The sequence below is a fragment of the Hyposmocoma kahamanoa genome, unplaced genomic scaffold, assembly GCF_003589595.1.
Source record: "Hyposmocoma kahamanoa isolate Upper Pololo Valley unplaced genomic scaffold, ASM358959v1 86, whole genome shotgun sequence".
In the NCBI taxonomy this organism is placed as follows: domain Eukaryota; kingdom Metazoa; phylum Arthropoda; class Insecta; order Lepidoptera; family Cosmopterigidae; genus Hyposmocoma; species Hyposmocoma kahamanoa.
In genome coordinates this window covers 12,964,903-12,980,962 of record NW_020654289.1, presented here as the reverse complement: position 1 = coordinate 12,980,962, position 16,060 = coordinate 12,964,903, and the positions used below count along the sequence as shown (strand labels likewise).

General features: G+C 35.2%; 1 protein-coding gene across 2 annotated transcripts in view; it reads right to left on the bottom strand.

Moving 5' to 3' along the window:
• The window catches only part of LOC113234760, an 84,139-nt gene that overhangs the window by 8,377 nt on the left and 59,702 nt on the right, over window positions 1–16,060 (bottom strand). The window contains exons 2-4 of one of the 2 annotated variants that reach the window (XM_026470227.1): window positions 14,465–14,571; window positions 6,403–6,570; window positions 2,739–2,902 (exon numbers count right to left, since the gene is read on the bottom strand). In XM_026470227.1, coding sequence (XP_026326012.1) covers window positions 2,739–2,902; window positions 6,403–6,570; window positions 14,465–14,525 — 393 coding nt within the window. In that variant the 5' untranslated portion in view covers window positions 14,526–14,571. The remainder of the gene's footprint in view (window positions 1–2,738; window positions 2,903–6,402; window positions 6,571–14,464; window positions 14,572–16,060) is intronic. The other variant, XM_026470228.1, reaches the window with a different exon arrangement.

The following is a 16,060-nucleotide window of genomic DNA, read 5'->3' as shown; positions in this document are numbered from 1 at the left end:
CGACCGGATCGAAGGAATTTTTTCTGAGTGTTTTTTCTGAGTGTTCGATCTTTGTATTAATAATTATAACAAACTAGTGGAGTAATTTCACAAAAAATAATTGAAATTCAATAAAAAATTAATTAATAAAGTAATCTGCCCTAGATTGGTAACAGCCGCAAGAATCTTGTGATGAAATCGCAAAACACTGAACTGAATCTTGCAGTGTTTAGGTTTCATACGATAGCATTATCATAATTAATTAGTAATAAGATGCGTTACATACGATTTTATAGAAAAAAAAGGTTTTTTGTATATCGAGCTTGGTGATTCTACAAGTTTTAACCAGTATTTAGATAATTTCAGCACTGACTGGAGTCACTTACATAGCTTTTTTACTAACATATTATTTTGTTTAAAGCGGAAATAAATCATGTTAGTAATATTTATTTCGTTTGGAATACTACCCTTAAATAATAATAATAATGTGCCAGAAAATCACATCAATTACGTGGTCACAAAATAGAGGATTATCTGTGCTATAAGCGCCAGAGCAACGGAATTCATTCCGGGGTACCCGGAGCAAATGATGGACTAGTTTGATGATAGTAATTTCACTATGTCCAGTGAAACTATTATTACTCCTGCTTTATTACTCCTGCATTGTTACAATGCAGGAGTTGTGAACCCGCTTGAAAGTTTTCTTGCTAAGACACGGTCTATATTTAAGTAGTCTAATAATGCCAAATACTAGTAAAGGTGTCAGTCTAAACTTCATATTTTAGGAACTGGTTGTGTTTAATACGTAAAGTTGTTTTAAGAACGAGGAATATTTCTCTGTTTTTAAGTCAACATGTTTCTCCAAAGATGATGATTTATCCGAGCAACACGCCCCAAATTCTTAGAACCGTAAAAAATTTGTTGATTTATTTTTCATCTCATACATCTCTCTCTCTCTCTCTCTCTCATACGTGGGAATTACTTTTAACTACACCTATTTAGGTGACGCACATCGAATATTGCGTAGGAACATTTTTTGAGTACATGGAAGAAAATTAAATTAATAAATTTAAACACGCCTATATTCATAGCCCTGCACTAGGGAATCCTGTGTCACGGGTGCCATATACTCACACATAGACAACCACAAATTACACCCAAACTCACGAGAGATATAAATATAGGCCATACAAATATTTCTTCCGATTCAGGAATTGAACTCGGGACCTCTGCGTGGCAGATCAGCATGGTAACCGTTCGGCCACGAAGGCAGTTTGTTTCTAGCCCACAATTGTCCTAATAACTTTTTATGATACCAATTGACAGGACAAACAAGTCATGTCCCTGGTGGTAAGCGACACGCCTGTCCATAGCAGTTGCAGTGCTGCTCAGAGCTTTAAATCGCAAAGATTTGAGGAACATTGCGACTGCTCCTGTCACCCTGAGGCATAAGTTGACAAGTTCCATGTGCCTGTAATTTCACCAGCTTCCTTACCCTTCTAAACCGAAACACAGTAATGCTCACGCTACTACTTCCCTGGATGAACTTTTTACAAGGAGTTCTACTGCTACTACTTAGAAGAACTTAAAAGACCAACAGCAAGTTCATCACGATTTCTGGACAAGTCTAGCTAAACAAGTACTTGTATACCTATGACTTTTCGTTTTAGATTTAGGATTAGACTTTCATTACCCAGGAACGTCTGTGAGCTTTGTAGATTGATACATAAATATGAAAGTCGGCATCAACTTTAATTGCAACACGGGGTTACTAAAAGTTCCTAGTTTGTAGTACTTTAAAATGCAATTACTCACGTTCAGTAGACAACGAGGAGATTTACATAAAATACAAAAACGTTCGTACATTTGAATTTTGTAATGAACTGTTGTGTAGAACAGATTCTGGCATTGTATTTTCATAATTTCATATATAAAGTTTGAAATTATCATTCTAAAACTGCGGTCATTTTAAAATCAAGTCAAAAAATTTTATTACAACACTGATTTGAAACCTTTGAATCAAAAAATATGAGGATGCTGAAAAAAATTTGAAATTTTGGAGTTCATTTTTATTTCGTTTTCGTTTTATTTCATTTTGCGTTCACTTTGAAATCAAACAGAATACCACTGCTAAAATTCAATACTTTGAATGCGTAGTTTGAATACACTGAGCATTTTTGGTTTTAGTCGTATTCGCAATCAAAAACTTTAAAAAAATCCTTCTATTTTACTGGACTCTACTATAGCTACAGCTCGAGTCAGCAAATCTTACAAATTTCTATATGCTCGTTGCAGATCTTCGCATTAGATTTAAACGGTTTTTTTGCCGTCAACGCCGCCTGTGAGAAACTTATGATTAATGATGATTTGAGAGGTATTATTGAAAACGACCCATCGCAACGGGTGAATTGGCAGCATGATTTGACCTACAATGCATAACAATTTGCGCCAAACCGGTACAAAAAGAAAAACACGAATTCTTCGAACTACAACGGGCAACGCACATTGACGCTTCTACTACCTTAAAGAATTAGCATACATATGAAGAAGTTACATTTTGCTGGCTTGAACCCAGCGACTAACATTTGGTGTGCAATATAAAAAAATAATCTACAAGGAAAACCATTTAGTTCTCGTAAAGCAATCGAGAACGAATTCTAAAACTTTGTGGATTCCTGTTCCTCACTACTCTACCGCTATTAATATACAACATACTACTTAAAAACGTAATCGATTGGCGTTGAGCTCAAAATACTTACCGTTTTATCCTTCAGCATAGAAACCCTGCAGCTCAGCATGGCTTCGGCACCGATGTGAACAGCCATATGCGTGAGCTTCTCCTCCTCGAAATATGGACCCCAGTGATGCTCGTGGTGATGGTACCCTTGATAGGGCACATACTGCCGCGACTCTTCTACCTTACCTGTTTGACAAAGAAAAGTGGCACTTAGTTACATTATTTGAGTAAAATTGTGGCCTCATTGCGTTCTCTAAAGAGCGACAAATACAATATGTTGAATTTGATAATTTAAATAAAAAATACTTCTGAACATGGTTGTAAAATTTTAATTAACCAATTTGTGTATTGAACTGTACAAGACCACCATTCATCATTTATACATCTTGGAGCTCCTACTCCAACTTTAAATAGCAACAAATCCTATCAGTTTGGAAGGCTTTATTAATATACAACGCCTCCCAATCATCCCTAAGAGGTAAACCTGCAGGTTGGTTTACAGCAACAGTGAATAATAGTTGAAATTATATATTCAGCTCGAGGATGAATTATGAACAAGCCTAATTGGTCAAAGACGCTCCATTATAAATGCTTATATCTCTAATAGAGCAATCACGCAGACTTCTCGTATGATTAATATTGAAACGCAAAATCATGATAGTACTTACAGGAAATGAAACTGTTTTTCCGTATTGACTCGTCAACTGTGACCATGGGATAAAGGGCCGGAAACGTCGGTTTGTTTAAAAAAACAGATATACGCGATTTAAATCCGGAAAAATAGTTTCATTTCCAATGTGTAACAATCGCGAAAATCTAAGAACTCGATATGATAGTACATTGTTATAAAAGTTGAAATTATCGCTGTTGTAATGTAGTGACAGCACGCAGTAGCAGCATGGCTTGATTGCGTATTTTGAAGTATAGCAATGGCTTGTTTTAACATAATTAATATTGTTTAATTTTGTCTACTGAAGTGAATATTTTGTACTAAAATATTCATGTTGTGTGAGTAATATTAGTTATTCAATTGCGATGTAATAATGTGATTTTTGCTCATTAATTTTTTATGCAAATGTTACATTATTTAACCCGCCACGCGTCCCAAAGATACACAATCTGTAATCATTCTGATATAAAATTTGTCTTATTTTTTTATAAATTTTTGAAAAATAGTTACAAACTTTTAAAATTAATGTACGAAAACACAGCTTCGTGTGACCTTAGAACGCTACAGTACCAAATCGTTAGGAACACCGTGTGTCCCTAGGATTCGTACCAGTTTAAAGAGTAATTGTTAATATTTAAGCGTACAGTCGTGAAGTATTAAATTGAATAGGCTATTTTTAATTACAACATTATCTTGATTGTATTATTGAAAGTAGATAAGGACTATTAAATTCATAAACAGCGAAATTCTGTTAAGTCTGCGAGTACGTCCCGCATCGTATAATTCACGTTTCTATTATCCTCATTTAAATTTCCTGCTTGCAGAAAGTGATTTCTAACAAAATAAAGAATACTTAATCGATTTCCAAATCATCCTTTAATGGCCCTTAATCACAAAAGCATTCCTGGATTTAGAAGAACGATCATATCTGATCAGTATGTATTTATTCAGGTACACGAATCAACAACATTGAAATTTGTTTTCGGAATCAGAAAACACAAGACCAACGTATCTTAGCGTAAAAAAAATACAAACAGTTTTGTATTTTGTTTTATGTTTTTCACAAGAGTTGACGTAATGTTTCTTAGAAACTATTATTTAAGAAGTTTCTTTTGTAGTCACATCCAGCATAACAAAAAGTGATTTTATAACAAATACGTCAGCATTTTTCGGTAGCTAATATATTGGCTTTTGTTCATTTTTAATTTGTTTTATAACGTCTTTACAGATACATTTATTAAAACTTAAATCAGATGCTTTACAACTAGATATATTTCTTCTTGTTTTGTGTGTTATTTATTTATTAATAATAGATTAAGCACCACGTCAAAAAAAAACTAGAAAAGAAAAGACATTTCGAATGTTCAACAGGTTGCAGTACGAAATTTAGACAAGATACGAGTATATACCTAACATTATTGATGTTAACGCAAACATAATCTACTACGTTAAAATTACCTTTTTAATATAAGCGGGATGCTCAATTCTAAAAGCTCATTTATGGAGATGCAGGGCGTTACGAGGCGCGTGGGGCGGTACGGAAACAGCGCCTCTTCAGATTCTCAGTTCATGATGAGGCGGCTTGTAACCGCCCCTCATAGTAAATGCGTGAGCGCGCGAGCGGGTGTTTCGCGGTAATATCAAATTCTTGTAGTTACTATAGAATCGCACGAATACATTCACAAACGCCGCTACTGGTGCTTGGTGGTGGTGGTTTTCGGCACGCGCGAGGAAGAGATGTGAGAGTGGAGAGTATTATGTAACCTTAAATCAAAGCATGTTTGCATAATAAGCGTGCTTTGATCGAGGGTCGGTTATTGTGGATTATTAAACCGTTACGTCGTTTTTAATGTAAATAATTTATGTTAATCATAAATTAATAGTTATTCCTCAATTTCAGTCCGCTTTTTGTAAACAGAATTGTGGGCTGCACGTCCGTGTTTCGATTAGCAATGCAGCCCGCGTCAGAGTTTGAACGGGCGACCGCGGGAAATGGGCGTAGGTTCGCGCTCAGTGGCGGCTCTCGCGGCGGAGTTACCACTCACTGACTCACTTCCTTCACCCAATGAAATCTTGACACAGCGGCGACCGTTACTTGTAAGAATACTCTCATTCATCGCGCTATGGTTGATTTAAGCCGCTCTAGGTACGCACCGCACAATGTCCCGCATGTCCTTAAATGAGGCCTAAAACATAACATAAAAAATTTCCTCAATTTTTATATACATGTTCCAACAAGGCACTAATAAAAACTATACTAAAATGTCCTACGCATCTGCAGTTATCTTACTGTTATTTTTGGGATATTAATTAGAGTTCTCTTTTATTACATTGCATCTATCTCATTCACAGTTAACATGACATAGACGTGCAAATGCTAATACTGCAAATTAGTTAATAATAATAATACTAACAATAATAACGCACACACTTGGAGTTCCGCACTAGGCATCCGCGATCCCTGTACCGCGGGTGCCATGGACATACAGACAACCACAAGTTACATATTCACGTGAGAAATAAATGTAAGCAATAAGATACAAGCATTTCGCCCGGTCCGGGAGTCGAACCCGGGTCCTGTGCGTGGCAGACCAATATGGTAACCGTCTGGCCACGTAGGGAGTTAGTTTGGCAGCAGAGTTCATTTTTCAAGAAATCGACATTATAGATTAGTTAAGTAAGTTATTTTCTGTTAACCAGATGTAGAGCGCTGTACATAGCAAAAATCCATACTTATGATCATAAGTACGACTGCAGGGTAAAATCTCGTTTAAGAAAAGAATTTAAGTTATAGTTAAGTTACACTTAAGGTACAGTTAATTGAGTGATCTTTTGAACCTTTTTCATCATTTTTTGGTTTTCATCATGATAATTTTGTGAACTACACAGTATATATATGATTCGGAAATATTCATCTAGTGCAGCCCATCACTCGCGGAACTTTAACCCAGGACTTTCTATATGGAATCCAAGCGTCCCCCAACTACGCTATCACTGCTTTCAAATCGATACTTACTCTGTAATAAATTATCATTCTTGTCAGTCGCTCCCTCGCGTCTGATATTTTCACGGAGATGCTTCGTGATGTTTTTGAATATCTCCCTGGACAGTGCAAGGCCGTCCTTCTCATCGCTTCGACGTCTCCGAACATTAGTGCTGTAGTCTTCGGGTAGGCGGAGTGGTTCTGCAAAAATACTGCCTTCTACTATTGATGCTCCTATGTGAACCTTAAGTCAGTCGTAATTGCTTGATCTATTATAACATAATTCATAATTCTTCCTCTTTGGTATTAATCATTTCAATAAAAATCATTTTAATACGGAATTCCAACAAAGAATATATTGATTTCCAAGTCAACATTACATGTATGCTTATTTAATTGGTATGATTACAAGAACGTCAAGTGTTTTGTTATTTATCTAAATAAATTAACGAATAAATGGGTCCTAATCTCGGTACAGAGAGTTACATCTATTTGCCAAGTTTTATTGAAATCGGTTACCGGAAAGTGCGCAAACCCGGATTCATCCCTTAGTTCGCCACTATATGGAAGTTGACACAGGAGATAATAAAAATAGATTCTTTCTACTCAAAGTATATTGAGAGAGAAAAACGCCTTGAAATGGAGAATAGCAAAATCAAATAATTGCTCCTTATAATAAAATTTAGGCGTTATTTATAAAAATGAATCTTCTTCCGTGAACAGTCATCCTTAGAGGATGATTTTCTTGAAAATTAAATGGGACTACTAGGGAGGTACTCTCTTTCCAACAAAAAAAGAATCATCAAAATCGGTTCACAAATGACGGAGTTATCGCGTAACATACATACAAAAAAACATACAGTCGAATTGAGAACCTCCTCCTTTTTAAAATTATATATTACCGTCATGATTAATTGTGTCCAATTTGGTTTCTTTATTAAAGTAGGTCTAGATATAATAGATGTATAAATATGATTTACGAATTGTACGCTGCATTGCTCTACGCGATGACTGTTTAGTCACCATCCATTTTTTCTAGGCAGGTATTATACAAATATTCCATTTTTGAACAAAAGAAAGTTGGCAGCTTAAATTTTCATTCTAAAATATTTTTTCCGAAAGAATTTTTAGCTTTGCCTAGGAAACCTACGCGACACGCTTGACATTCGTCATTTCTTTAGAAAAACGGGAGAACGGCGATGCATGTGGAAGGATATCCCGAGCCGGGGATGTAAACGTTTCCTCTAACGTTCACTGAGCCTATGCAATACGCATGTGTTCTTATCTTATGGCCACGCTAAGGTTTAATGGCATTAATTATTCCATTAATCGAGACTAAGCGTCGATGTACCCACGACTTATCGCGATAATTTTACTGCGTTATTTATTATGGAATTAGGCTTTAGACGATAGCTCTGGTGGCGGTCTTTTTGGCACATCAAAGAGATTTATCGCGTTATTTAATGCGTGTAGTGGTCATACTCGTATTAATTAGTGTGCAGTATGAGCGCAAAAGGAGTGCACGTGTCCCTCGGCGACGTTTCAAATAGGTATGAAGTCGGATGAAGGAGGAGGAGAGTCAAATAAAAAAACACTAGAGTTTCTCGAATTTTTTCAAACTGAACCATGTTTATAATACAGTTTTTTTTAACATACACACACTCATAGGGGAACCCTGTATCGTGGGTTCCATGGACACATACATAGGTAGACAATCACAAAGTACACCCAAACTCACGACAGAAATAAATGTAGGCAATACAAGTAATTATCCCGGCCCGGGAATCGAATCCGGGACCTCTGATAGCAGTTCAGTGATGGCAGTTCAGTAAGGTAATAATGATAAATCAAATGCAAAAGATTCATATAATAATAAATAACACTCATGATATATATCAAATAACGCAGCAGCTTCAATCTCTATCTTTGAATAATATTTTCTACGCATTAGACTCTAATCCCTAGTTCAGCCACTCTATTTCACGCAATATTTTATATAGGCAGTAAATACTGCCTCAGTTAAAAAAAATTACGCCTCAATTTTAGCATTATCAACGCGACACATATGCGCATCGATCGCTTAAATTAAAACCGCGAATACTACTGATAGTGCATAATATGGTGTGATGATGACAAACGTGAATTATATTTTAAGTGGTAAAAGTTTAGACGGAGCCCACTTAATTAACGTGTGTATTTATGTGACATTCACATCCAATCGTCAATTTATTACTGTTACTAATTAAAGGCTATCGACAATGGGTCAATTCACAACTGTGAGGGGATATCGAAGAAGAAATTGTCGATGTTTTTGAGTAAACTGTTCGGCCACTGAGGTCGTCTATTTAGACGACTCTATATGTATTATTAGAAATTAAAATTTAAAAGGTGACTAAAAGTCACCTGTATAACTGATTGTACACAGCATGCGTGAACTGAAAGAAAAAACTTAACACTGCAAAAGATGGTCTTAACCCTCTTCTTAGAGGAAACTTGTCCAGCAGTGAAATCTAATATTTCAGAAACTTCAAACTTTTGCGGGTATGGGTATAAACAACTCACGAAAGTTGTATCGCATTCAGATGACTCGTACTTAATGGCACGTATATGGGAAAAATATACTAACATTCATTTGTCAACAGAGTATGGATTCGCTTGGTTAATACAAATGGATTCTTTTTTTACATTTCTTCGCTTTTCATCTAACCAGATTGAAGGTTTCCAAGCAGGTGAAAGTATACATTAGGGCCTCGTTCCATAATCCTCCAAGCTACAAAATTAATGGAACTTTACAGCTATGTAGATACATGGTGTCTTGTTAATAAAAGATTTGTACGAAGTATAAATATTAAAAAAAAATAGCAAAAAATTGGGTTATATCATTCGTTGCTATAAATAATTAACAAATTATTTATACCATTGAACTTTTAAGACTTTAAGATACGTTGTATCGATAGGAAATGAAACTATTTTTCGGGATTTAAATCGCGTATATTTGTTTTTACAAACAAACCAACGTTTCCAAAATTGGTATATAATAATATTTATAACTCCATTGATTGGAATGGAGACGTATGCATAAATATACTCCGCTTATAAATATACGGAAAGTAAATTTTACTTGCAATACAATAAAAAAAAAGACTGATATGAATAATAAAACAAACATATTAAATATACCTATAAATATGGAATAGATAGATCGTAACATTCTAAAACTGAAATAAACTGTTTAATCAGTAGGTATTTGCACACCTACCTATTATCCCAACGTTTCGGTAAGGCTGCACTGATAGTGGTCACGGGTTCACTGACTTCAATAACGTACATATAGACAGCTGTTATTCTGTTATTGTTAAGAACTCAATAAATTTAATAAATACGCACGTTTGAGTAAGAACGAAAATGAAAAACATTTTTATGGAATAGATATTAGCCACACATGATAGGTAGGTATCGAATATTTTCGATACCTATTTATTTATTATATTCTGTTTCTTTTTTCGTATATAGAACGGACTCCTTGGAAACCTTAGTACAATGCCCGGCAATATTTTGGCGTAAATATTACAGTCGGGAAAGTTCGCAAACTACGAATATTTCCGTAAGTTGTTGCCACGTCTGTATGCTATTATATTAATGACCGACATATTATGACAAAAACACGCTCGGCTTAAGAGAGCATTGGCGCATAACAAGGGTTATGATAGATATGTCATAACAATAGCTAGAAGGTAACGCCCACTTCACACTTCTACTGTGATAATCACCTAAAATGTTAACACAACTAATGAAACAGCTTGTACTAATCCATTGATGAATGAATACATAAATAAATACACACAATGTCTAGAAAAATTATACGGCATATTCGTTAGTAATTGACGGATAGAATACACTACATTTTTATTATACCTTTTAAAAACTGTTTCATATAATCCCTGCAGGTTTATTCATTTTACCGGATTTAAGAAGATTCAATTATTGTTTTCTTTTAGAAAAAATATTTCCAAATTTACAAAATGAATTACGTTCGCGATTTGTCAAAAAGCTTTTTGTCATTCATTTGTCTTCAATCAAATATCTTTACGTATCTCTCTTGTTATTGAATCGTCGGAAGTTTTAATCTCGCTTCGGAATTGGAAAATGTTTTCTTATTCTTTAAAAAAAAAGACTAATGTCTCTGCCGTTCTTGCGATTGTTCTTTAAATATTCCTATAAAACGTAAAATTTGTGGTTTTTCGATAAAGTTGAGATTGCTTTAGGAAAACGTTTTATATATTCCCGTTAACGTTTATGATATTAGAAAGTTTTAAAATACGCGCGAAATACATAAATCTGTTTTCAATAAGTCCTAATTAAATTTAAATTTTACACTATAATGGATGCAAACAACTCTATAAATGTGTGTTCAATTTATACCACCGTAGATTTGTAAAGTGCTGTTCATTTTATGTTTTACCACATGGTAACACGACCGCACACCCGCAAAGTACGTAACAGCCCTCAAGCCTATTATCTAACAAGGCGACGACGCACAGAAGAGTAGTTCCACCAACCAATAGTATTACGTTATTGCAACATTTCTTTGCCGTTTAGTCATAATAATTAATAATATTAGTAGAAACACAGCTCTTCATTACTCCGCTTTGGTAGATAGCGGGTTTTGGATTAGAGGACTTAACGCAAAACACATTTCACTTATTAATTCCTCTTAATGAAGTGGTGGTAATAATTTGTAGTACCACCACTTCATGTAAGCCGTGGTACCTTAATGGCTTGACCTGCCACCTCTCCAATAGTGCGTTAAAATCTGAGCTCGCACCTCTGAGTTTTAATTTAATTTAATTTGAAATTTATCATGAGCTTTGCAGTGAAGGGGAATATCACACATACGCACATACTCATAGCCCCGCATTAGGGAAATTCTATGTCGCGTAATTATACCCAAACTCACGAGAGATATAAATGTAGACCATATAAATATTTCTCCTGGCTCGGGAATCGAACCCGGGACCTTTGCGCAGCACACCAGCATGGTAACCGTTATGCTACTGAGGCAGTTGTACCAGCTGCATGTCAAAGAAGGTTTACAACCCTCAGAAAGTGTGTGATGTCCCCATTCCGCAATGGACCAGTGTGACGGATTACAGCCTTAACCATCGCCTGAGAGGAGACCCGAGCCTAGCTGTGGGATATATAAAAGGATGACTAATTTACAGATGAGCGTGTAATAGTTTAACAACAAATAAGCTGCTGTAAACCCGTTTATGTCAATGTAAGTACGCGTTTTAGCTAACTTTTATTAGACTTGTTACAATCCAATAAATTACGAAAACTATGTATTTCTGTTTATGGTTTTCTACTTCTCGTGAAAAGCCAATGTAGTTGTGGCAATACCGCAAAAAGCTCGCGCAGTTTAGCATTTATGTGGTGCTGAAGCGTTAACTGAATATCCGACGTCACAGTAATTAAATCAGGCTTACGATTAGACCTAGTGTCATTCATCTCCCCAAACCATTTTGAACATTATTCCAAGAATAGAGTACGACGATGGTGAGAGACCCGAACGTTAACAACAGTGACGTAGGCGATGTAAGTAATCCTCAGAGAAATCGTCATTCGAAATTACCGAATATAATTCTTTAGTTTTTGTTAATTGGTTCAGCTCTTCATCAGTCCCGCTCAGATTAATAGATAATGTTATAATACATTAGTATATAAAGTAATCGGACACACTTCCAAACAATCTTGATCCTCAATGTAAAATGATCAAATAGTGTCAATTTAATAGCTTTAGTGTGCCGATCGAACATCTGTCGACCTTTTTTTTTATAATATAAAATGACGGGACGAACAAGTCATGTGTCTGATGGTAAGCCATACGCCTGTCCATAACACTTGTACTGCTACTCAGAGCTTTAAATCGCAAAGATCTGAGCGGACTGCTACTGCGCCCGTCACCCTGAGCCATGAGTTGACAAGTCCTATGTGTCTGTAATTTTACCATCACCCTTATCCTTCAAGACCGGAACACAGAAATACTGACGTTACTGCTTAGCAGCAGAAATAGGCTGGCTGGCAGTACTTCTCTGGACGAACAAGGTAGGTAGGGAAAGTTCTGATAAGTCTGATAAGTTTAACTAATTTTAAAAAAGAATTTTGTGCTCTATTTTTTGCTATATAAAACGGCTATTTGACCATTTGTCACTTAGCCGCGTGTTCGTTAGTGGACGGCAGATATACAATCTGAACTCTAGCCAAATTCGACATACTCGTAGAATGTTTAATAACAAAACGTTACCAGGCAACCACTGATGGCACAGGAAAAGAATATTTTTCATTATCATCATATTCTTACCTGGCCATTATTATAAATTCTGCAAAGTGTCTATTATTACGTACGATTTGTGAATAAAATAAATAAGTTTTCGATACCTGTTAATACTTACTGCTAGACAGCAGGCAATGGTAGATGAAAAGGAAGAAAATCGTAACATTTTATTTTATAGTAATTTACTACGTAATCGTATACCATAAATTTTCGAGTCTGTATTTGAATGACAACTCCAACCTGAATGATCGCAATCGCTTCCTTCAAAAAAAAAAAAAAAACATTACGTATGACACAGTTGTATAATTTATTAATTTCTACTAATTTATTGACCTTCTGTTGAACAAAACTTATCATGGACATGACTACGAGATTAGTATTATCAATAGACTAATCGAATTTCGAGAAAAAACCTTGCAATTGTGGTAACTATAAAACAATCTAAGGTGAAAACCCTAAAAATCAAATGTTTTTGGTTTTTTTTTATATTTGACTAGAGTACATACTGAACAGCTGATTTTTGTAGAGCGATTTATATTTATTTCGTATAAATAATTATGAATTATTTGTAAACTTGGAGGTCATTAGGAAAGTTAAAAATAAATTTTAAAGATTTCTTTCTTTTTTTTGCACACACGAGGGAAACCGTACTAGGGAAACCCGCGAGTACCATGAACATATACATAGATAATCATAAATTACACCCAAACTCACGAGACAAGCAAAAAACTAGGCCTCTCTTTCTCTCTCTTGCGGTCAGAAATAAATTAATGTATTATTGTTAAATGAGTTTATTGAACATTACGATGTTTTCCTAGCATGATATTCAATTGTTTTTGTGAAATTACTACACTATAGTCCATTTGTTTAGGTACATAACTAAATGTAAACAATCTTGATACATCTTTTTATTGAAACATATACTTTACATATCAATAGATATAAAAATAGGCATGTAATTTCATATGAAGCTAATTATTCGTAGTTTGTATTTGAAGGTAAGTAAAAATCATTTTATAAATATATGTCTCATTAAATCATCTCAAGATTGTTTACATTTAGTTAAGTACCTAAACAAATGGACTATAGTTTGTGTAATAAATATTAATACAAAGATCGAAGGATGGCAAGATCGCCATACCGTCGAAGGCGAGGTCGCTGGCTCCAAACCAGCTGGATCAAATTAAATTTACCTTGTGTGAATAATTAAATTTGAAACACCACAACTCAACTAATATTAATAACCTCGCCTTGCCGCTAAATGGCGTTGGGATCAAAATAGAACGCGCTATCGAAGTGTTCACTGAATTACCATATACGTTCTAAAAGGAAATTGCATTGTATCGAACCATAGGGCCTATGAGCATGAGTGGCACTCCGGTACTTCCACCTAGTGGGATACTTGGATGAAAGCTCATAGAATGGTCGTTCTTTATCATCGATCACTTGCTGCCGCTTAAACCTGGTAGGACGACGGTGAGCTGACATCGAGGATGAGTGCGATTAGGTCTCTAATGTCGATCATAATAACTACATAAATAAACGCCGTTGTTCATTTGGAAATTCTTGGGCGTCTTTCTGCATCCTTCCTATCTTCGTAAAAACCTATTACAAATTTACAATTATGCAAAAAAAATGGGATGATTTTTTTACATTTTCTAAACCTCCATTTATTATAATTAGGCAAAGAATGCCCTGTCTCGTTTTCAAATAAATAAAGAAAAAATGTAATATGGCCGAGGTCGTTTAAAAAATACATACCCGATTCGGTATGCAGACAGCACAATGCTAGACACACGAAGTAGAGGCCGCCACACTGCATATTAGAGGGCACATCACAGGCGTCGACGCATTCGCACGCCGTTCACCTGTCGACAAACAGACATAATTAAGAAGATTATTTTAATAAAATAAATAAACGCCTTTTATAAACAGACAACATAGTAAGGTCCATAGTTTGTTAGTGTCCGTAACCTTATGCTATATTAGTGACGTTATAAATACTTTGGAAAATAAAATTCAAATCTTGAAAATCAAAATATCAAAACTGAATATTATTCAAAATACAGAAATGAATATTGATTGTGATGTATATTATGATGGTTCACTACCAAGATATATATTTATTTTTGTGTTCCTCCACTAATTTGTTATATATCGCGGCTGGATGACTACTGTCTGAACAATAAATTAGATCTTAACCCCTCCAGATGTTTTTTAATGACTTTTTAACGCAAGGTCAAAACTATTTTTACTTTTTACAGTTTGAAAAACCGCTGTCTAGAACGAAAGACAATCATGAGGATTCTGGATGAGGAGTCTGGGTGTCATCCATTACTCAAAGCTGATCTTTGATGCTCATATTGATGATGTTATCTCTAAGGCTACCAAGGGTCGTATTCTAGAACTCTACTCAATACTCAAGTTAGGATTTGAGTATTGCAGTGAGGACTGAAAATCATACTCAAGCCCTTGCCATTATGGTCGTATTTCCAGTGCTTGAAATCATACTCAAGTCTGCTCAAGTCCTGACTTGAGCATTGAGTAGAGTTCTGGAAGACGACCCTAAGTCTCTTGGATTCATAATGCGTAACTCAGTCTGTTTCTCAAGGCCAAGAACTTTACGAATATTATATTGTGCATATGTTCGTAGTAAGTTGGAATATGCTTCCCAAATCTGGAGTACGAGATACCAAGTCCATATTGATAGAATTGAACGAGTCCAAAATAAATTTATTAAATTCTTATGATATAAAATGAGTAAGTCTTATAATTCATGCGACTACCCACGTCTCTGTAAGGATCTGAATCTATTACCTCTAAATATTCTCCGAAAAATCTTTGATGTTGCGTATATTCTAAACATTATAAATGGTAATGTTGACTGCTTTGACTTATTCGGTGATATTTCGTTTATTGTACTTACTCGTTCTAAGAGACACTATCACCCTACTGCAGTTCCCTTAGCGAGGATTAACTATACACAAAATAGTTTTCTATTCTAAAACCAGCAAGAGCTTGAATAGTGTGCTGGGTAATCATGACCTGGAAGTTGATATATTCAATTGTAATGTTGATGCGTTAAAGCGTAAACTCACGGACATTCTATTTATCTAAGTTTGTTAAATAATTTGTGATTAGCGCAGGTATTGGATTGTTACATTTAAGTAAGTGCCTGATGTGATGTCCCGTTTTTATTAAATGTAAGAAGCTGTTGGTTTTCCATGAATGAATGAATAAATAAATAAATAAAAAATAAAAAAAACTAAATGAAGTGAAACGAAGCGAAACGAAGCGGAACGAAGCAAAGCGAAGCGGAACGAAGCGGAACGAAGCGGAACGAAGCGGAACGAAGCG